Consider the following 22,336-nt stretch of genomic DNA (forward strand, 5'->3'; position numbering starts at 1 on the left):
GGAGCACAGAACTGTTTTATTTATTATCTATGCCTCGAAGTGAAGACATTACTATCTATGACTAATGTATGACTTCATTGGTCAAAGCCGACGGGTTGTATCTCCTGCTTCACTAGACCCGAACTTCATGTTCAACCACGGCAAACTGCAGTTCAGATACTTCTGTAGTCGAGCGATCACCATCTGTGATTTCGATGTATCGAAGCTAATGAACCTCCCTGACCATCAGCAACGCCTCCTCGTGGCATAATTTGCAATGGGAAGCTAGTCGACAGAGTTCGACTGTGGGAGGTGAACGGTACAGAAGGCAATGATCAAGTTGGTGCTAGTTTTCAGTGAGAGTGGCGATCCCCGCTTCTTTAAATTGTACGACGAGATGGGAGACGGGCAGCGGCTCGTCTTACAGGCGCGGCTTATAGCTCGCGTGCAGGAGCGCTGCAGGCACAACATGAGCGAGATATTCGACTGCGCGGACCTGCTGGGGACGGATTCGCGTGGCGCATTCCGCCGACTTGACACACTCGTCGTGCTGTTCGGGATAGACGGAGGAGAGTCGCCGCTCTACGTCCTGGATCTGATCGACGCCTTCATTCACGCGCTACGCGCGCACTTCGGAACACCTGACCAGCTGGTGGAACGTGCTTTCGCGTTGCACCTGGACGAGGTGTCGCACTTGCTGGACGAGATGGTGCAGGGCGGCCTGGTGCTCGAGGCAGAGCCTGACGAGGCGGTGGGCCACCTGAGGGCCCAGTTGGACAGCGGCCGGTCTTCGTCAGTGAGCTGCTTCCTCTCGGGTCTCGCCACGAAGCTTCGCAAGTGAAGTGAAAATCTATTGGTGTACACGAGAACCCTTGTATTTGCCCAGCTGTCAGAGTTTTGCAGCTTCCAGCAGGCAGATAAGCACAAGCAGAACTTTTACTTAGTTATTAAAATGCGTTCTACTCGGTGTCAGCTATGCAGTTCGTTGCTTATTCTTATAATTACAATGTGATACTTACCAAATGTTTGCGGGTTCACTAGCTATCCTACATTTCGCTAAAACTTTACAACGGGCCATCTCTACTGCATTTTGGTAACGCTTAACGCAACTGGTCATGTTGTGATATCGGAACAGCTGAGTAGTATACTTGTTAACGTAACGATATTTTGCCTAGATCGCGGTTAAATATTAAATAACGTAACTTTTTTTGCATATAGATGGAAATGAAACTGATTATTTCGGAGGGAAAAAATTCGTTTCTAGAGGCTAATACAATTATCAGCAGTTCTTCTTTTTTGCTCCACATCTTGGCGTTTCTGCTATTAACGTATGGAATGTACTGCAGGCCGCAGGATATAAGCTAACAAAAATGAAAAGCGAAATAAACGCCCAAGCTAACATAGACCTCCGGATACGCCACATATGTCTGCGACTATAAAAAAGACTCAACATTTACATTGCCTTGGCTTTGCCAGCTTATCACTTTCCATACTAACGTAGACCTCGGGCGGCACTATAGATCAGTCACGCCACAACGTAGATTAAGCCTTTGAGGCGAATTCATTAAAAATATTTAAACAGATTGTGAAAAAGTGCTGTATATATCAAACGAAACGTCTGTGCGTGCCAAAAGCAGAAAATTAAGAAAGGGCCGTACATGGCGGGAGTAGTTTTGTTGGTATCTCCAGGTGTGGATGACGCTGCTGATACAATTGTTGTTCAGTTAATGATACGCGGCTCCAGTAGCATTTTCTATAATTTCATTAAGTTCACACGACCTTTTTCGGCCTGATGTTGCTTCTATACAGCATAGCTTTGATACATTTGGTAGTGGTCTAATATAAAGGCCGACGTCGGTCGTGTGAACTTTACAAAGTTCTAAGAAAAAAAAATGGCACAGCGTTTCTTTAAGAAGTTCTTACTTCGTCACGGCAACAAAGATCCATATTTCAGGTGAAATTATTAGTAGTATGGGCCTACAAAGTGCTATATATGCAGCATGTAAGGGGACACCATTCACGAAAAGAGATTAATTCGTATGTTTCCAGCATTTAGACGTATCCTGTTAACATCTGCCTGTTTAGTATTAGGAGTGAGCAAGTAATCGCATACCGGATGTTACAAGTCAGTGGTTAAATCGCAATTTCACAACAGCTGTACAGTATCTGGCTGCAATTTGTCACAACTAGAAGACACAAGCAGCTACTAATAGTAGTATTTAAGCTTTAGACCATTAAACTGCTATGAATGGTATGGGTGTATAGCCTACCTAGGAGAGAAGAAATGAACGAAAAACCTAGTTTTCTCTGAGAGAAATTTGTTACCTGGCAGCGGCACTACTGCCCAGCTAGAGTGAGTTGTTGGTCGTATAGTGTAGTCTGAGAGTTAAGATACGTTTGAAGGGTCATAATCGGTTGAAAGTTGAAGTCAACGAATCTGAATGCCAAATAGACTGTGGTAACAGAATGACGTTTATCATAAAAACTAAAAGTGAAAGGTAAATTCAGGAAAGGTATAGCAGATAATGGACAAGGTTCCGTTGAGTACTTTGATACCTTGTGCACATAGGCCTACATCGTACACAAAAATACTAGGGGGGGGGGGGGGGAGCGACCTCCAGTTGAAAGTTACAAATATTACCAAATGTTTAACAGTAGTGTATTCACACGTTGGAGATTTTTCAACACTCAAATATACAGGTACCTTTAGGTAATGCATGTAGACTATTACAATTTCAACATTTAACTGGAAGATAGATACTTTAAACTTGATAATATTCAACCTTACAACACACAACTAAGTCGTTGATAAAGACTACATCGCGCAAAATGTAAGTGGGTGGGGCTGATTTAATAGTAGTATGGGCTTTTCATTATTCACTGTGTACTTCATTTATCATGCTTTTCAAATGTAATGTCTTCAGTGAAACGCTGTTTGCAAGCATTACAGGCGAGAAATTGTCACTTCAGTTGCACTGACACAATTCTCCTGGCCAGATACAAAAGTTACTAATTATACTTGCCAGTATGCTAGCTGCTATTGTGGCTAATCACAGAAAAGCATCTACGTAGATTAATCGCAGCAATCTCATTTTAATACCGCGGAAGTTTACAAGTTGTGAATTCGTAAACTGCGATTAACCATTAAAAGTAGCAAATTCGCAGTTGCGAAAAGGGGCAAGAAATCAGATAGCAGAAAGTAAGTTTGCCTGTATGTAGCTACAACATAACATCCTCTCATTATCTGCTTTAAACTTCACAAGGAGAGAGACTGCCAACATCTACTGACCGTGCACGACCCTTTGTAAGGTTTAGCCCTGTGTATCTCTAAACATTCACCAGAAACACCGTTAAACGTATCTTTCGTTTTCACAAGGCGAAGCAACTACTTGTAGACACTTAACGTGGCCTGTACTTGAAGCATACCTCGATGTTTTACATGTCACCAATGTGCGGTCATATTTATCCGTGTGCTGACAGTTTATTAATCCATACAGAACAATTTGACTTAGCGACAGTTGTAAGACTCTAGACTCATACGGGAGGACGAAGAGTCAGATCCACGTCCAGCCAGTCAAATTTAGACTTTGCCTTAAATCGCTTCTGATCCGTGCCAGATTCTTTGTTCCTTTTCCAATCCTCACTTGTGCGCCGTTTCGACGTCTTCATCCGGACGTCACAATTCCAATCTTCCTTTCCACTGCCTATCTTCATGAATCTTTAATTCTTGTGTGAAACTGAAATTAGGGGAGACGTTCTGGCAAGATGTAGTGGGGACATCGTGAGCTAGCTGTCACTAATAGAATTACCTCCAGAGGTAAATGGCCAGTACAGAGTCCGTCTGGTACGCGATTTGTATATCATAACGTTTTCAAGCGCTTTGATGCCGAGAACGAACACGGCAACGCAACTGTCAGAACTCCTACGGTATTTTATTAAAGGGATAGTAGGTAAAACATGGTAGGGAAGAGTGTTGTACTTAAGAAAACAAGTTTTGGTTGGTACTGGAGCCTAGTCCAGTGGTCGTCAAACGGCAAATCGCGAGCCGCATGTGGCTCGAATCAAATATTCGTCCTGCCAGCTGTTCTCAGCTGTGTGTTTTTATTTATATAAAGGCGGCTTCAAGCGTAACTGTGTGCCTGAAAGCACGCTTACACAAGCGTGCTTGCCCAAGCATGCATCAACTTGGGTAGGAGAAATCTGCGCAAGCATCAGGAATGTCCAAGCAGCTTCACGCTTGATCGAACTCCGATTGCGCATGCGTGCTCGCGCTCGAGCTTGTGCACGACGAATAGGGAGGCTTGTGCAAGTATTTCTCAGTAATGTGGTTTGATTTCATTTTCATTTGGTCCTGTTAAATTACATTCTGTACAAACGCTGTACTGTACTGCAAGTCACGTGAAAGAGTACAATATTACACAAAGGGAGAAGAAAAATCAACAGCCCTGTGAGATGGTTTCCATAGCGTATCTACCACGAATAGTTAATAGAGAATGTTTTCGTTTCTTTAATCACTCTTTTCTCTATATGTCAAGTTTTATTTTTTGTAACACAAGCAAAAAGGTTGCCAAAGACAGTATTGTCGTCGACCTCGACATTTTCTGCTAATCTAATCATTGCATTCTAATGCATGTACAGGTGTCCTTGAGTCGCGTCTAGGCGGCTTGAATTAGTGCATGTTTGCTCAAGAACTCTTGAGCAAGTGTACTTGTACAGCTAGCAGTTACATGCCTTAATATGCATCTAGTAACTAACAGCCAAATCCAAAAAATTTCAACTAACCTTGAGAACTTAAGGTTCGTGAAAGTAGTGTAATTCGCTGCCTACATCAGGGGTACAGGAGTAAGTAGCGTGGTCACTGCAGGGTTAAAAGATGGGAGGGAGAATGTTTTATTATTCGTTCTCCAGTGCCGACAATTACAGGCGTACACGATTTGTACCAATTACCTGCTACGGTATAAATTTCAAACGGGAGTAATGTGGATTCCTGAATGCGCTTTAAACCGGGTTTTCACGGTCATGAATTTCTTATACGTCAATCCCCGCAATACCACGCTTAAATGCACGTTAGCGTTTCCACATGCTGTAGTCGGAAATGCTACTTACGCGACTTCCAGGATGGCGACAAGTGAAATCATTCGTACGGGAGTTTGGCAGATTTTTGCCAAACAGCTTCATCTGCCGAGGACGTCGTTTCATTCGAAAACCCATTTTGAAATCTTTTTGAGCCATATTTCTGACTGTCTAAAAGTGTAATACGCTTATGTAAGACGACGTTCCACCTCGCATTAAATTAAAAGTAACAATGAAATATCTGGCAACTGGAGCGACTGCAATACATGTATTGCATTTCGAAGATTACTGTTTTTAAATTTTTGTTATCCACCGTTCACTGAAGGTAAATTGGAATGTAAGCTTTCTATCTCAGCGCTCCAGTTGTGTTTATTTTCAGGATTAGTCAAGGTTCTGACAGATCACTGGTGTTGTAAATGCCTGTTTACCGGTCGGTACTTAAATTGGTAACCAAATTTTATACTACTGTACAGAAGTCATTCCTTAATTATAACGCCAATACGAACACTGTTATAAGTCTACATACAATTTCAAAAGGGGTGAAGAGTAGATTTAAATCACTGAAGTCAGTTTTACGTTTCGCCGTGATATTTACACTTAATGACAAGCAAAAATTATCATACTGAAATAAAAAAAAATACATTAACAGTATCGACTGTTCTGCAGTGCACTAGTACAAGGTCATACTCTATTAATATACTTTTTAATTCATTTCGTCGCTTCAAAGGACATTGTTTACAAATAAGTAACCGTAGTGTTGCTGAATGCTAAAGAGTTGTCCCTGTCGCATTAAGAAGGTCTGCCACTTAATAAAGTATTCATTTACGAAGTTACAGACTAACGCTGTTATTCTGGCATGACGCCAACTCTTCAACTAAACACGCGATTCTACAACCGGAGTACAATGAGAGCAGATCCACCTATCGGTAGTTGCTGAGGCACATACACGATGATGGGGAAAGGGACATCATTCAAGAGAGAACAGCTTTCAATTTCCGTTGACGCGTAGACGCCCGTACACACGCAACAATTTATTGGCAGACCGACCAACTTCGTGGCAGCCTTCCCACGTCCCGACTAACTGCACTCAGCTATTTCAGAGCCGATTAAATAAAATATTCGCTCTACGGGATCCCTCTTGGTTTTACGCAGGAAAAGGGGGTTTACCTTGGCTGTTTTAGAGGTAACATTGTCAAGCAGCAGAGAAAGCTGCAGGCGAAGAGGTGACTAATGCAGGGAAAGAATTTCACTCACATTCTGCTAGTTAGGCGGCTGGGATCCGACGGTTTTGCAATTATCCACAAATGGAAAATCTTGCGTTTCGGAGTTACTGAAGATCATCAAACCATACTTAAAAAGAAAAGATAGTCATGAGAGGGATGATAGTTACGAGATACTGTTAGCAGCATTATGATTTCTAGCCACCGTCAGTAAAGGCCTCAAATTGTGCTGCTGTAACCCACAATTATCAACTAAAATGATTTCTGAAACATGCAACGTGATTTGTAGCTGACTTAGGAAATAAATCACGGTAGAGCAAAGTAAATAAAATACAACAGCAAATACATAAGAAACGAAGTATGTAGCCACTGTTAGTACTGTGGGGAAAAAATCCACAATTTACTTATACCAGAGGCGTTGGATATCGATTGGATGTCCTTGACACACATAACAATGAACCAAGTATATTTTGTCAACTAACGTCCATTTAATGTCGATATTTCGGTTTTTAAATTTAATTTCCGATAAGTATCGGTAATAAAACATGAAAACAGACGGTCAACGGACTTTTATTCTCACTGTGCCACCAGAAACCATTACGGATTCGTTACAAAACGAAAAAGTGCTTCGTTACAAAACGAAAAAGTGCTTCGTTTCTTTCACCTATATTGCTATACTCTTCGCACAACGTTTCCACAGACATCTGCAGTTTTTAAATGTCTCCATGAACTGTCTTGAAAGTTTCGTCCTTCTCGCAACCTGTCAGGTAAACTAGAACAGCATTTAAACCCGCGCGCAGTGGCAAAAGTAGTAGTTTTGTCGGGTTGTTGGCATGACAGCGTTTAACACGCTGCAATATGTTGGATTGAAATAAGAAATTCATGCCTCTGGAAACCCGGCTTTAATGATATTCAGTCTGACGGTACTGACTCTAGTAGCAATCTTTGTGCTGCTCATTGTGTTGCATTAAAACAGGTTTTATTTAATTTGTCATTTATACAAATAAACACCGCTCTTGAAGACGGCCGCCTCTATAATGGCCTTTCACGAATCGTTACTTCCGCGTTAAATCCACTAATCCGTACTTTACGCACACATTAGCAGGTTAGTACAAGCTGATGTAAGATGTAAGTAAGGCTCAAGATGCTCTGCAGTCGCGTCCTCATAACACCCTGAAAACGCATTCCAGTTGGAAACACTTTCCTTCAGCGTTTCACATCTGCTTCCGACTTTCTTGTCTCTATTTCCGTTAACATTGGCAGCAAACATTTCTTAGTGTATTCGCATTGTGTACAACGCTATTTGTTGTTGTTTTCGTAATGTCTGTTGTCATGCCCAGTGACGAGGAAGTACTGCTTCGTTATTGATACTCGAAGTTTCAAGCAAACAAAACGAAAGGCGTCATCGTTTTTTTCTTATTTATCGTGACTTTTGGTCTAAAAATCATAAGCAGATGGTTGCGTTTATCCAAGAATTGCGTGATTGGTTTTACAACTACGATATTAACATACTTTGATCAATGAGAGTTTGTATAGTAGATCGTAATGGATTACGCATGGGGGTAAAAAAAGGGAGGGGCCACTACGGACTTAAGCTGTATGTTTTGAAGTTAGTGTCCGCCATTTTAAGTAGCCCAAAACACGAGCAGACAACTGTTTACGAGTGCTTGTTTTTCATTATGTCTGTCTTGTGTGTGCAATAACTGTTTCAAATGCTAAGAATTGTAGAGTGTACATAGTGCCAGGAAGGCAATTTCTAACGTTTTTTCCGTTCTTGAATGCGTATTTTCTGTAGTAATAATCAAACACAGAAGTCATGGGAAGTGTCACTGCGGTGAACCTAATGGTATAGGTGAGATGGCAGACATCGGTTTGAAATTTGTGACGTAATGCCACCTCCCGTTTTTACCTCCATGGCATTAGGTGTATGAAATCGATTAGCTCGTTTGTGTAGTATTTCATACAGTAGTTGTCGGTGAGCGTAACCACACTACTGGTACAGGAGAAATGGTGGGAATAACATTTGGGGACTAAAAATGGAAGACAAGTCTAGTTTCCGTAATTTTACTCGTATATCATGTAACGATTTTGAATTTCAGGCAAATATGATAGCACCATTTCTTAAAAATGAGAGAAATTTCAGAAACTCGGTTACAACCATAAATGTTAGTCTTAAATTTTGGTGGTGGGAGATTCATTCCAGAGTATTAGCACCCCGTCACCCTGGTCCATCGATACCTCTACAGTTTTCTGCCTCGTCCACACAATTTTTTTCCCAGAAAACTTAATACAGCAAGAGAAAACCATAAAACAGATGGCAAATGAGACATGCAAACATACACTAGCGCTATGAAGCAGCGACGTGTTAGATGACCTGACATTTGTTTCCCTTGATCTGCATTGACATTGCTATGGTAGATGTTACTGTGTTTCGAAGTATGCTGCCAAACGGTGTCCACATCAAGTGGCTGGAAACATGTTCAAAGTTCAGAGTGTGTGTGTGTGTGGGGGGGGGGGGGGGGGGTAGGGTGTTGGGAGGGGGTAGGGGGGGGGGAGGGGAAGGGGGGGGGCGGCGGCGGCTTAATATGGCCACTTCCACCCTCTTCCTCACCCAGGACGTCCCTGAACCGAGTGACCTCATTGTTGGCAACAAGCTGAAAATTTGGTGCCAGTGTTTGCTGTTTACAAAGACTACCAACTTTTAGCTAACATTGTGGTAAAAGTTCTAAGTACAGTAATATTATAGAGATCATCAATATCAATAATAATAAATCTCACAGTAGAACACGAACCTTTTTAATGTATTTCAGGAAAGACCTTTGGTGCCATGTTTTATTTACACCATTTGACATTGTTCGAACAAGAGGGAAACGTGCATGTGCGTTTGTCAGCTGTCATGCACTGCTTTTGTAATTGGTGTGTAGCACACTGTGGAGAGAGAGGTAGAGAGAGCTAATTGCTGTTAGAAAGAAGCTAAAACAATTATTTCAGAATTTTTATAGGCAAAATTTGAAATGTTTTAATTTCATATTTTGAACACTATAGAGAGAACAAGTTATAGTAATTTATTCATTTTTGGTTATTGTGTTCCCAATGCTTTGCTGCATTTTACACTGAAAAGGGTAAAAATGGCGTTTTCTTTACAGGGCTCCTGTTGGTAGTGGCAGGAGGGTGCATAGGGCAAGTCAGACAATGTGGATTGTCACAGCAGCATGAGCTAGAGGGCAAGGAAATCGCTGCAGGACCAACATAGGGTCAGATAGGGGTACTGTGGAGATTGGAAGGGCGATGAAAAGCTATTCTATGTGTGGTGGGCAATGTCATAGAGAATGGACCTAATCTCAGGGCGTGATTTTAGGAAGTCATAGCCTTGTCGAAGTACATGATTAATGTATTCAAGACCAGCATAATACTGAGTAGTAAGAAGTATACTCCTAAATTATTTTCTGGAGGGATCAGCAGTACCAGGATTGGATGTGATGGCCAGGGACTCTGCTTTTACACTAGGCTGGCAAGGATAATTACATTCCTTGAAGACTTAAGTGAGAATGGAGGTACATTGCTGTAAAGAGTCTGCATCTGAACAGATACATTTGTCTTAAATGCCAAAGCTGAGTGGAAGGCAGCATTTGTTGTGAAAAGGATGGCAACTGTCAAAATGGAAGTACTTTTTATTAGGTTTAATTGGAGAATGTATTTAGAGATTCCAAGAATTTTAACAAGTCAGCCTCACCCTGAGACCATATGGCAAAGATGTCATCTTCTAACCAAATCAGGTGCCCGGGGCTTATGGAGCCCAAGAAAAGTCCCTCTGAGAGACCCATGAAAAGGTTGGCCTAGGAAGGAACTATTTTGCTCCCTATGTCCATGCCCCAGATCTGTTCGTAGGTCAGCCCCTCAAAGGTAAAGTAGTTGCTGGTAAGTACAAAATTAAGATGATCAGGAAGGAAGTCATCTTGGAATTGGGTGTGTGCTGATTGAGAAGTCATACAGCAGTAGACAGACTATGTACATGGGGGATGTTGGTACAGGAGGAGGTGGCATCAATGGTGACAAACAAGTTGTGAGGTGTGAGTGGAATGGGAACAGATTTCAGATGCTCTAGGAAATGGTTGATGTCCTTAACATAGGTCAGAAGACTCTATTCCATGGGTTGTTGATCAACTAAGGCAGATATATTTTTGGTGAGTGCTTTGAAGCTAGGAGCTATGGGGTGGCCAGGGTGGGTTTGTAGATCTTAAGAAGGTAAAAGGTGAGGGTGCTCCATTTGGGTGGTGTACAAAGTTCTTCGGATTGAGGTGTTAGTCCTTCAACAGTTCCAACCATGTCCCTAGCTTTATCTACCAATATTACCTTAAAATCATTCCTTACAAGCCTTCCAAGAATTCCTAACATCTACATCTAGACTCGGCAAACCACTGTGAGGTGCATGGCAAGGGTACATCCCATGGTACTAGTTATTAGGGTTTCTTCCCATTCAATTCACATATGGAGTGCTGGAAGAAAAATTGTTTCAGTGCTGCTGTGCATGCAGTAATTATTCTAGTGTTACCCTCTTGATCACTGTGTGAGCAATACATACTGTAACCATTCATGCCGCCATTCTGTGCATATGTTCAATATCCACTGTTAGTTCTATCTGGTACAGGTCCCACGATATTGAGCAATATTCTAGGATGGGTCATAAGAGTGATTTGTAAGCAAACTCTTTAGTAGACTAGTTGCACTTCCTCAATATCCTACCAATAAACCAGCCTACCACCTGCTTCACCTGTGATTGAACCTATATGACAATTCCATTTCATATTCTTACAAAGTACTATACCCAGGTATTTGTATGAGTTGGCTTATTCCAACAGTGCCTCATTGATATTGTAGTCAGTCTCATTTTGTGAAGTGCAAAATTTTGTGTGTCTGAACATTTGGAGCCATTTTCCAATACCTGCACAATATTGAAATCTTATCAATATCTGACTGAATATTAATGCAGATTCTCTCAAATTGTACTTCATTATTAGATAATTGCATCAACACCTTTCCCTGGGGCACATGTGGAAAAAAAGTTACTGCTACATCTGATGACGACTCCATCCAAGATAACATGCTGCTTCCTCCCTATTAAAAAGTCTGCAATCCTGTCACAAATTACACTTGATATCCCATATTATTGTACTTTTGACAATAAGTGTAGGTGTGGTGCTGAGTCAAAAGATTTTTGGAAATAAAAGAAACACTCTCCACAGCTTTCAGTATGTCATGTGAGAAACATGAGAGTTGGGTTTCACATGATCAAAGTTTTGGCATTGAGGAGGTTGTTCTGTTCAAGATACCTCATTAGGTTCTAAGATTCTAAAACATATTGATGTCAAGGCTAATCTATGGTAAGTTTTGTGGATCACTTCTACTGCCCTTCTTGAAGGGGGTGTGACCTGTGATTTTTCCAAGAACTGCGTGTGGTTTTTTGTTTTCAGGATCTATGGTAGATTATAATTAGAAGAGGCAGTAACTCAACAGCAAATTCAGTATAGAATCTGACAGGGATTCCATTAGGGCCTGGAGCTTTGTTCAACTTTAATAGTTTTAACTGTTTCTCAACTCCAATGACAGTAATTCTTACTTCAGTCATCTTTTCAGTGGTACAAGGATTAAATTGGGGCTATTCTCCAGGGTTTTCATTTTTAAAGGAGTATTTGAAAATGGAGTTACACATTTCAGCTTTTGTTTTGCCACCCTCAATTTCAGTTCCAGTCTCATTTGCTGAGGACTTAACACTAATTTTGATTTGACTAACAATCTTTACATAGGATCAGAATTTCTTTGGATTTTGTGAAATGTCATTTGACAGTATTCTGCTATGGTAGTGATTGAAGGTGTTATGCATTGCTCTCTTGACAGCAAAATGTTTCATTCAGCATCTATCTATAGTCCAGAGTGAGATTTTCACTCTGCAGCAGTGTGTGCACTGATGTGAAGCTTCCTGGCCGATTAAAACTGTGTGCCAGACTGAGACTCAAACTCGGTGCCTTTGCCTTTTGGGGGCAAGTGCTCTACCATCTGAGCCACCCAAGCATGACCAAGGTAGGAGACGAGGTACTGACAGAAGTAAAGCTGTGAAGACAGTTTGTGAGTCGTGCTTGGGTAGCTCAGATGGTAGAACACTTGCCTGTGAAGGCAAAGGTCCCAAGTTCGAGTCTAGGTCTGGCACACAGCTTTAATCTGCCAGGAAGTTTAATGTATCTGTTGTCTTACTTTAGAGGGACTGTATACCATGGAGGTTCCCTCCCATTATAAACTGTTCTTCTGGGTCCATATATATCCAGTGCATGGCCAAACATTCTTTTAAACTTAAGCCAGAGTTCCTCTACATGATTCTGGCCTGTGTAGGAAGTTTAAAGTTCCTCATTGAGATAAGGCATTGTTGCCATTTTATCTAGTTTACTCAACATATCTTTCTGCTTGTTTTAGTTCTCCTTTGTACTTTGGTAATGACACCCAGCATTACTTCAAAAACCTTCCACAGGTCCCTAAAACACGACTAAAACCTGTCCCCTGCAGAACTCCAACCTCTTCGTTTTGTAAAAATTGATGAATCCATACTCCCAGCAGACAAGCAATCTATTACTGCAATACTTGACTGATGGGAGAATATAAGTGAGGGTCTGTGCTGGTTGGTTGACACAATCATGTGCAGCATCTGCTGTTAAGATCCCACTGTGATAAAAACTGAGCTATAATCCTCCCTTCAAATTTCAGGCTCCTCACAAGGACAAACATTCAATCCATAAAACTTCTTACCCCATACAAACCATGCATGCACCCCCACCTTCTACCTACTTCCTAAGATCCACAATGGCAATCATCCTGGCCATTTAGTGCCTTAATTTACTGTTTCACTTGTGTTCTCTACACCTTACAGGTAATAAATGTATGGTCCCCACTATTGGGTTTGATCTGCCACCACTTTTTGAAATTTTTCATAAGTGTGGATCATGCAGGGAAAGTCTCCTAATGTGGTGTCTGTGCCATCTTCGTACCTTTCCAATAATGTAGTATACCCTAAACACAGTATGGTAGCCATCACATTGTGGAGAGAGGGCTGCTTGTCAAGTATCTGCATGATTGTAGCCATCTGACCTGGCCATGCAGGGATCACACTGTTGGTGCCTGTGCTGACACCTCCCTATGTATGCCAAGGATTATGTGCCCATAATCACTGGGGCATAGGGACTCTGAGCAATGGATTACGGGCCAGGTGGCCGTTGCTGAAGCTATGTGGCACCCACAGCAAAGCCCCTGTTTGAAGTGGGTGGCACCCTGGCAGATGACTCACATACGAAGTGGATGAATCTTTCCCCCACGAGTAGTCATATGGCCACAGGAGTCTCTTTAAAAGGGAAGAACTTGGCCAGTGCAGAGAGATGTGACCAGAAGACACTTCCTTTACTGGCTATGCTGTGGAAGGAACATTAGGCTAAGTAACAAGCAGAAAAACAGCCCCCTCCCCCTCCACTACCTGTTTTGTACAAAGACACATGGAGATTCTTTTTTGGCCTCCACTTTAAGATACCATAGAGGGCAAGTCTTTCGGAGTTGTAACCATCTTTGAATTGAAGAGACGATCAGTTTTGATTAAAGCTGCATTCCCTGCACAGTCAAATGTGTTGCTTGCTTGTTTGTTTGCGACAAGCTGGGTAACATTACAGTGACTATAACTCCCCAGAAGTCTAAACATGGTTCAAGGCATCATTTTCCATCATGACGACATCTTGCAGTCTGATAACAAGCTACATGCCAGCTTGTAATAACAGGGTGTACACTTTGTCCATGTCCATAGGGTGCCAAAGAACAATGGGATTGCTTCTCAGCCTTTATATTGGGCTTTGAGGACACTTCATTGCCCTCCAGTGTTGCTTCAAATGTATGGCATTCTGGCACATGTTTTTGTGTTCCGATGCCAGCCCAGTCTGTAGGGATTTTGGATGATTGTTCGTCATGAACATTCTTTGTGCTTCCTTCTGCCCATCTGTCAACTGTGGAGAGCACCATTCTCCCTGCTCAACAGACTGTGCTGTCTTTCAGAGAGAAAGCCCTTCCAGTTATATATGAGGGTCACTCCAAAAGAAATCCATCTTTTATTCTGCATGTTTGAAAGTTTTACAGTGTGTACATACATCCTTTAGGAACAATAATTTCATTTCTCCACATAATTTTCATCCCTCTCAACTGCCTTACACCATCTTGGAACCAGCACCTGTATACCCACACTGTAAAATTCTGGACCAACCTGTTGGAGCCACTGTTTGGCAGCATGCACAAGGGAGTCATCATCTTTAAACCTTGTTCCACAAAGATAGTCTTTCAGTTTCCCAAAGAAATGAGTCACATGGAGCCAGGTCAGGAATGTAAGGTGGGTGTTTGTGTTGTCCATACAAGTTTTGTGATCACTTCATGGTTTTTTGACTGATACATGGCTGTGCATTGTCATGCAACAGCAAAACATCCTGCTTTTGCCGATGTGGTTGAACATGACTCAGTCGAGCTTGAAGTTTCTTCAGTGTCATCACATAAACATCAGAATTTATGGTGGTTCCACTTGGCATGATGTCAACAAGCAAGAATCCTTTGGAATAGAAAAACACCCTAGCCACAACTTTTCCAGCAGAAGGTGTGGTTTTGAATTTCTTTTCTTTGGTGACTTGCGTGGTGCCACTCCATTGATTGCCTATTCGTCTCTGGTGAAAAATGGAGCCATGTTTCATCACCTGTCACAATTCTTCCAAGAAACTCATCTCCACATTCTCGTACTGTTCCAAAAGTTCGGTGCATACCGTATTTCTTGTTTCTTTGTGAGCCACTGCCAACATCCTGGGAACCCACCTGGCACAAACCTTTTTTAATGCCAACACTTTCATTATTCTGCAAACACTTCCTTCCCCCATCCCAACATAGCATGACAATTCATTCATTGCGATTCATCTGTCAGCAGTCACCAATTCATTAACTATCTGCACATTGTCTGGAGTGTGTGCAATACGAGGCCTGCTGCTGCGAGAACAATCCTCAATATTGCCGTGCATGCTTTCCTCACGTAACATGCTTGCCCACCAACTAACTGTACTGCGATCGACAGCAGCATCTCCATACACCTTTTCCAACCTCTTGTGAATGTTTCCCACTGTCTCGTTTTCACATCACAGGAATTCTATGACAGTACATTGCTTCTGACAAATGTCAAGTGTAGCAGCCATCTTGAAGACATGCTGTGATGGCACCACTCATAGGAACAGGTTGAACTAAGTCTGAAAACAGGAGGGAAGGATGTATTTACATACTGTAAAACTTTCACACATGCAGAATGAAAACTGTATTTTACAAAAATAGTGCGGACTTCTTTTGGAGTGACCTTTGTAAATACTCTAAATGAAAGAAACAAAAAGTCTTCCAAAATAAAGAAATTTCCAGTGGCCTTCTTGCCACAGGATCCCACATGTTGTGTTTCTGTGGGTGCGACAGTGATCCTGGTGGCCCTTAGGCTCCAGATTATATCACACAACATTTCTCAGAACCTATATCTCTTGATATCATACACCCTCAACCAGGTGGCACTGGGACATAACCTGCCTCCTTGGTCCCTTTACACTCTCATAGTATACAGACATGATTCTCCAGTGTAATTGTAGTGGTTCCTTCCACCACCTGGCTGAGCTATGACATCTCTTAAGCTCCTCTGCTGCTTGCTGCTTTGCTCTTTGTGGCTACCATGGATATTTCAAGAATTGTGCTGATTATGATAGGGTGTGAGGTGTTCATGCATATGATCTGAATGTTCTGAATCCTGTATGTTGAGGACTTGTCCCTCTTGGTGAAACATTGAAGGCTGTGACTGTTGAAGTAAGGCATCTCAGGATTTTACCATCTGTGATGTTTATCTTCCTCGTGAAGGTGAAATTCCTCAACATATTGTCTGCATTGGTTTTTCAGCTCCCTCTACCTTTCCTAATCATCTGCAAGTCCAATGCTCTCATCCCTTTGTGGGGTTGAACCATAATAACTGACCGCAGTAAAGACATTGAAAACATACTGACAGATCTCGATCTCTCTCATGAATACTGGTGCCTCAACTCACTTCAGTGTGATATGTGGAACTTACTTGGCCATTGATATATCTGTTTACAACCCTGGTCTTCTCCCATCCACTGGAGGATCCACAATAATCTGTGTGGTAACAACCACTTTCCAATCTTACTGTCCCTCCCTCAGCATCACTCCCCTGGGTGCCTGCCTATCCATTGTTTTTCTGAGCTCCCCACTAAATGGAAGCATTGAGAAAGCTGCCCAGAATGCAACAGCAGTCATTTTATAGCCAGTTGACTTAATCCCCTATTCTTCAGGAATCCCCCTCCTACACACACCCCTTGTCAGAAGGCAGTAAGTAGGTGGACCTTAGAAATCACCAAGGCCATTAGAGATTGCTGCTGGGATCCATTGAAAGAGTGCCTTATTGCCTTTAATCTTTTCAGACTTGAATTTTTCCTGAAGAAAGGAAAACTTTCCTTTGTGGTAATCCTCTTAGGTGGTTTAATGATTTTAGATGCAGGATGTATACAAGAATCTGTACCCATTTTCAAAACATAGTTTGAACACTTTACTTCATTTTATGGACTAAAATAACTAACTACAGGTATTCTCTATTGTAGTAAATAGTAAAATGATCATTTGGTAATTATCATGCAAAATAACAATATTCATTTGTACAGTGGAATATAGTGAAACAACCACATTCATGTCTTCCGGTGGTCAGGAGCTGCTGTGCACTGCAACATCAACTTGCTGAAATTTTCATAGTGATGCCCCTACAGTTGGCAGTATCTGGACATGATGGACACTGTAGCCAAATAATTTACTGTGCATTATGCTCAGGCCTCTGCATCTGAGAACTACCAATCTGCCTTTCTTGTCCTTAAATGGTGGATGGAACAACTGCTCTTATCTTTCACTATGTGCCATTTGGAGCCTTATAATGCTTCATTCACTGAGTGGCAATTCAGTGCCCTAGTCATTTGCCATGGTACAGCCCCAGGGACACACCACAGCCAAATGCTCAAACATTTGCCAGTGGATTGTAGTATCATCACCTTACCTTCATCAGCCATATCCAAAGAGGGAGAGTTCCCATCTAAATGGTGAGAAAGGGGTATCATCTCAGTACTGAAACCAGGTAAGCATCTGCTAGAGATGAACACATATCATTCAATTAGTCTCACTTTGTTCTCTGTAAGTTGTTCAAATGCTTGCTGAGCCAGTGGCTGTTTTGGCTTCTTGAGTCTCAGGGCCTTTGGGTTCTGTCTCAGGGAGGTTTTCACCAAGGCCATTCCTCTGCTGATAATTTGGTTTGCCTGGAGTCTGCCATCCAGACAGCGGACAGCTTTTGACCAACGTCAACAACTTATCGCTGTCTCCCTTGACATACAAAAAAGCTTAAAACAATTATAAGTTTAATAATTAACAGCCTCAGTTGCACCATTTGCCTAGAATTTACCTAGGTTACAGTTGGAATAACCCAAATTTCTTCAGAATAACAGTAACTGCCATCTTTCCATAGTGGACATCGTCAACCTAACACTACAAATCCATAAATTATTTGTAGTGTTAGCTTGAAGATGTCCACTATGGAAAGACGGTAGTTACTGTTGTTCTGAAGAAGGTTGGGTTATCCCAACTGAAACCTTGGTAAATTCTAGGCAAACAGTGGAACTGAGGCTGTTAATAATTAAAATTAAAATTGATATTTACAGTTGCTGACAGGGCTGCAAAATATTGAAGACACTTAAAACATCACATGGCAGCACCACACCCTGTGGTCTCTGGGCCCACTTCAGATTTCTGTCCAGACCTTCTTGTCATACCATACTTCCTGCATTTGAGTTCATGCTTCACACAGTACCCCCCCCCCCCCCCAATATCCAGGAGAATGGTATCCTGTAGAGCTCTGTATTTTTACTAGTGGCAATCAACAGTCTAGCAGCAGCTGTGGATCTTCAGTATCACCTTACTTATATGCTAAAAATTTTTGCTTTTACTATTTTCGTCTAGTGTGGATGGTGCTGAATGCCAATTGCTGGATGCTGTTCAAAAGGTGCAATTGTTACACTCTCATGGCTTTGTTTCCTGCCCCCAAGAGCCCCCTGCGGGTTTGGGGGTTAGAATAGGCCCGCAGTATTCCTGCCTGTCGTAAGAGGCGACGAAAAGTAGTCTAACTTTTCGGCCTTATATGATGGTCCCCTGTTGGGTTTGATCTCCGTCTCTAAAAATTTTCTGAAGAGCGAGCCGATTGGGGAAGGGCGCCTCACTAGGTGCATTGTGTCCATCTTGCGATCAGACCTTTCGTCAGCTTATGCACTGTTGAACTGCAGTCCTGTCCACTCTCCATCTCTTGGGCATGACTTTTTCTGCGTGCAGATAACATCTTGCACTGTGCAGTGCCTCTTTCTGCACCGACGGCGACCATGGACCACATGTTACCTAACATCCAGCACGGTAGCCAGTCCGTTGTGGTGGGGCTGCCATGTACCCTGCTGGTTGTAGCCCCCTGACAACACAGGGATCGCTCTACTGATGCCTGCGCCGTTAACTCCCCACGTATGCCAAGGAGTAGATGCCTATCCTCCTGGGGTATCGGGACTCCCGGCAACGGCCATCCTGCCAGGTGGCTCTTGCCGTGGCTGGGTGGCACCCGTGGGGAGGGCCCTTGGTCGGAGTAGGTGGCATCAGGGCAGATGACCGCAATGAAGCGTAGTACATCATCTCTCGCTGGTGGCCAGCCGCCAGAAGTCTCTAAGCGTTCTCGGGCTCAGTTTAATGCTCAGAAGTACGATCCGAAAACGTTCCCCTCCCTGGCCACACTGTGGGAGGAACGTAAGTCTCAGGATGGCAGTAGCAGTTATTCGCCCCGCTTCTTAGTTTGTACGAGGGCTGAGGGGGAGTCTTTTCTCTCCACAAAGCCTCAGTTCTTCGTCGAGCATTTAGAGGACAAGTTTGGGGAGGTGGAGGGCTTGTCAAAAATGCGCTCTGGGTCAGTCCTGATACAAACGGCATCCTCTGCCCAGTCACGATGGTTATTCGCTTGTGACAAGTTGGGGGATGTTGCCGTTACGATCACACCCCATAAGAGTTTAAATATGGTCCAGGGAGTTATTTACCATAGGGATCTTCTTTTGCAGTCTGATGAAGAGCTGCGCGCCAATTTAGAGCGCTGGGGTGTACATTTCGTCCGGCGCGTTCATCGGGGTCCGAAGGAAAATCAGATTGGTACCGGTGCCTTCATCTTGGCCTTCGAAGGGGATACATTACCGGAAAACGTCAAGGTGATGGTCTACCGATGTGACGTTAAGCCCTATATCCCTCCCCCGATGTGGTGCTTTAAGTGCTGGAAGTTCGGCCATATGTCTTCTCGCTGCACTTCCAGCCTCACATGTCGAGATTGCGGACGCCCATCGCATCCCAATACTCCATGTGCCCCGCCTCCCATCTGTGTCAACTGCGGGGAGCACCATTCACCTTGCTAGCCAGACGGCCGAATTTTCCAGAAAGAGCGTAAAATCATGGAATACAAGACCCTGGACCGACTAACCTATACTGAGGCCAAGAGGAAATACGACCGACTCCATCCTGTGAGAATGACATCTTCCTACGCTGCTGCTACAACACCTGTGCTAGCCCCGTCTGTTTCTCCAATTGTGGATGGATCGACGAGTAGTAAAACTCCTCCTGCCCCCTCGCCAGTGGGGGGCTCTACCCACCGGGTTGCTCCTGCGCCACCTACCTCAGGAGCAACACCATCCCACCCATCGGGGACGTCCGTCCCCACTTCTAAGCCGGAGAAGTGTCCAACTTCTTCGGCTTCTCACGCTTGCAAGGGGTCCCTTGGGTCCCTCCCTTCCCAGGTTTCTGCCAGCGAGAAGCCTGACGACCGACAATGGCGTAAGTGCCCGCAATCAGCTGGTCGTAGGGCTTCACGATCCTCCTCCGTCCCAGAGACTGAATCGGTGAAGCCCTCCCAGTCGGTGCGACCCAAAGAACGGCGTGAGAAACCCATGAAGAGCTCTCAGCCCAAGGAACTCGCGGTGGCAGCCATCCCACCGCAACCTTCCAGCTCTGCGTCTGAGGATGCGGTGGAGATTCTGGCGTCCGCTGAGGACCTCGATCTCGCCGGTCCATCAGACGCCATTGAAAGCACTATCACAGGTGCTAAATTGGAGGCAGCAGGTGACCCAGCGGTGTAATCTCCCTTCCCAGTCCCGTCAAGCCTTTCTCAGCTATGGACAACACCATCCTCCAGTGGAACTGCAGCGGTTTCTTCCACCATCTAGCTGAGCTCCGCCAACTTATCAGCCTTCACCCTTTCCTCTGCATTGCTCTGCAGGAAACTTGGTTTCCGGCAATGCGAACCCCCGCCCTCCATGGATATCGGGGTTATTATAAGAACCGGGCAGCTTATGAAAGGGTGTCTGGTGGCGTCTGCATGTATGTCCTGAACTCTCTTCAAAGCATGTCTGTACCTCTCCACACACCTTTAGAGGCTGTCGCTGTTCAGGTGTGGACGCCACAGGCTGTTACCGTCTGCAGTCTTTACCTTCCACCGGATGGTGATGCCGCGCAGCATGTCCTGGCTGCTCTGATAGCTCAGTTGCCTCCACCCTTCCTGTTACTGGGCGACTTTAACGCCCATAACCATCTGTGGGGTGGGTCAGTGGCAACAGGTCGAGGCGCCATCGTTAAGCATTTATTGGCGCAGCTCGATCTCTCGATCTTAAATGATGGTGCCTTCACACACTTCAGTGTGGCGCATGGCACATACTCTGCCATTGACCTTTCCATCTGTAGCCCTAGCCTCTTACCGTCTGTCCAATGGAGAGTGCATGACGACCTGTGTGGTAGTGACCACTTTCCGATCTTTCTGTCACTGCCACAGTGTCAGTCTTCTGGGCGCCCTGGAAGATGGGCTATGAATCAGGGTGACTGGGACTTGTTCTCCTCCACTGCCGCTATTGAGCCTCTCTCTAACGATGCCATTGATGCACTGGTTCAATCGGTCACCACCGGCATCGTTACTGCCGCCGAATCTGCCATTCCCCGTTCTTCTGGGTCCCTTCGGCGGCGGACTGTGCCTTGGAGGTCGCCTGAGATCGCTGAAGCGATTAAAGCTCGCCGGCGGGCGCTCCAGCGTCACAAGCGACATCCCTCAATCGACCACCTTATCGCCTTCAAACGGCTGCGTGCGAGATCCCGCTGCATTATCCGCCAACGCAAGCAGGAGTGCTGGGAGTGGTGTGTGTCCACCATTGGCCTCCATGTCACTCCATCGCAGGTCTGGGCCAAGATTCGCCGCCTCTATGGCTATCGGACCCCTGTCAGTGTCCCTGCGCTCTCACTGAATGGAGCAGTTTGTTCTGACTCCGACGTCATTGCAAACCGCTTGGCAGAGCACTTTGCTATGAATTCCGCTTCTGCCAACTACCCCTTGGGCTTCCGCTCCATTAAGCAGCGGATAGAACGTCGGAGTCTCTTTTCGCACTCACCATCCTGAATTGTACAATGTTCCATTCAGTGAGTGGGAATTTCGAAGTGCCCTCGCCGCTTGTCCTGATACCGCTCCTGGGCCAGATAGCATCCACTCTCAGACGCTGAAACATCTTTCAGTGGACTGCCAGCGACGCCTCCTCGATCTTTACAAGAGCATTTGGGTCGAGGGTGATTTTCCGTCACAATGGCGGGAAAGTCTTGTTGTCCCCATTCTGAAACCAGGGAAAAACCCTTTGGAGGTGGACAGCTACCGTCCCATTAGCCTCACCAACGTTCTTTGCAAGCTGCTTGAACGGATGGTGAGCCAGCGCTTGAATTGGGTACTGGAGTCTCAAGGCCTTCTTGCTCCGTCTCAGGGTGGGTTCCGTAAAGGTCGCTCTGCCGCCGACAATCTGGTGAGCCTGGAGTCGGCCATCCGTACTGCCTTTGCCCGCCGTCATCATATGGTTGCTGTCTTTTTCGACATCCGGAAGGCGTATGAT

The 22,336-nt window shown here is 44.2% G+C and overlaps 1 protein-coding gene across 1 annotated transcript in view; it reads left to right on the plus strand.

The window, feature by feature from the left end:
• Positions 1-310: 310 nt before the first annotated feature.
• LOC126285140 (mucin-3B-like) overlaps positions 311-22,336 on the plus strand; it is a 45,149-nt gene continuing 23,123 nt past the window's right edge. The window contains exon 1 of the mRNA XM_049984458.1: positions 311-775. Coding sequence (XP_049840415.1) covers positions 311-775 — 465 coding nt within the window. The remainder of the gene's footprint in view (positions 776-22,336) is intronic.

This window comes from Schistocerca gregaria, chromosome 8 (genome assembly GCF_023897955.1).
Source record: "Schistocerca gregaria isolate iqSchGreg1 chromosome 8, iqSchGreg1.2, whole genome shotgun sequence".
In the NCBI taxonomy this organism is placed as follows: domain Eukaryota; kingdom Metazoa; phylum Arthropoda; class Insecta; order Orthoptera; family Acrididae; genus Schistocerca; species Schistocerca gregaria.